At 36.0% G+C, this 1476-nt stretch overlaps 1 protein-coding gene across 1 annotated transcript; it reads right to left on the bottom strand.

Annotated features, from left to right (window-relative positions):
• Positions 1-701: 701 nt before the first annotated feature.
• On the bottom strand, positions 702-1135 carry LOC108517015 (40S ribosomal protein S17-like). The gene has a single exon (XM_017854807.1). The coding sequence runs from the start codon at positions 1107-1109 to the stop codon at positions 702-704; it is 408 nt and encodes a 135-aa protein (XP_017710296.1). The 5' UTR covers positions 1110-1135.
• Between the last annotated feature and the right edge of the window lie 341 nt (positions 1136-1476).

Raw genomic sequence — 1476 nt, 5'->3', positions numbered from 1 at the left:
TCAGTTGTCTAAAATTTCTTGTTGATTGCTAAAAAAGGACATACATTTTCCATTTCTTAAACATTGGTTTTGGTATTGTAAAATCTCAACATTGCTTTTCAAAAGTAAGTACAGTCTTCAACCATGTGAAAAAAAATAGAAATGTGTTTTAATTCTAATACATGACATCATAAAACAACAGCAAGAATGCATGTTTATTGCACTTTATTATGTGCCAGAAACTTTTCTGCACTTGAGGTACCAAGCAGTTAAACAAACAAGCCATTTTCTCTCAATAGGAAATACAGGACATAAACAAATACATATAAAATAAATTATATAACGTGTAAGTGGTATATATTTTTTAAAAGTTAGAAATGTAGAATTGAGTTCATGATGCTGTTAATATTACGAGATCAAGAACAATATTTCTTATAAATTGGAAATTGATCATATACCAGAATAAAGTGAGGGAGTAACCCATGTGGATATTTTGGGAGAGAAGAAGTTAAAAACACAAGTACAAGCACAACATCAGAAAAAAATAATAAAGTTACTAATATTCAGCTTCTGACATTAAAAATAAGATCAGGCAATAAGATTATAGATTGGAAAAACAGCCATTCTTAAGAGAGGAAAATATATTTCCTAAATTCTTTTTTTTTTTTTATTTTGCTGTTGTCCCAGATTTATTGAAAATAATATAGCACTGCAGAAAAAATTCAAACAGGTTCCCAAGGCATTTTGAAATTCATCGCAACTGTAGGCTGAATGACCTGCAGGTTGGACAGACTGCCGAAGTCCAAAAGCTTCAGCATTTCCTTAGTGTCAGGATCCACCTCAATTATCTCCTGATCCAGGGCTGAGACCTCAGGAACGTAATTGTCTCTCCTTTCTCTCTCCTCCTCCTGAAGTTTGATGGAGATACCTCTTACAGGGCTTCTCTGAATCCGCTTCATCAGATGCGTGACGTAGCCTGCTATTTTGTTGCGGAGCTTCTTGCTGGGGATAATGGCGCTCTCCTCGCACACGCGCTTGTTCGTGTGGAAGTGGTTGTCCAGGCGCGTGTAGTACTTCTCTATGATGACCCGGGCCGCCTTCTTCACGGTTTTGGTGCGAATGCGGCCCATGTTGGCGGGTCCTTGGTAAAAGAGCTATTTCCTAAATTCTTTTAACTTTTGTTTAGACATATTAAAGGTCATGATGATTGACTATTAGAGTATAATTCTATAATAACCCTCAGTTACCATTGTCTGTTGAGTGTGGCTAAGAACTATATGTAATGGCGTAGTCAGTCCTTTGATTACGTTATTTTAACACGGTTGACTTAAAGAATGAAGATTCTCTTGAGTGGACCTGACCTAATCAGGTGTGTCCTTAAAATTGACTGAGTTCTGCTTAGCAAAGAGATTTGAAGCATGAAAGAAGATCAACATGAAGGATATTTTCCTAGGTTGGTTCTGAACATGAAAAAAGTCATATGATAAGGAACATAAG

Source organism: Rhinopithecus bieti, unplaced genomic scaffold (genome assembly GCF_001698545.2).
Source record: "Rhinopithecus bieti isolate Rb0 unplaced genomic scaffold, ASM169854v2 scaffold_37857, whole genome shotgun sequence".
NCBI lineage: Eukaryota > Metazoa > Chordata > Mammalia > Primates > Cercopithecidae > Rhinopithecus > Rhinopithecus bieti.
This window is presented reverse-complemented; position numbering and strand designations above follow the sequence as displayed.

Bases quoted from the DNA above. Each gene is read 5' to 3' on its own strand.
- LOC108517015 (XM_017854807.1), bottom strand. From the start codon at position 1,109: ATGGGCCGCATTCGCACCAAAACCGTGAAGAAGGCGGCCCGGGTCATC.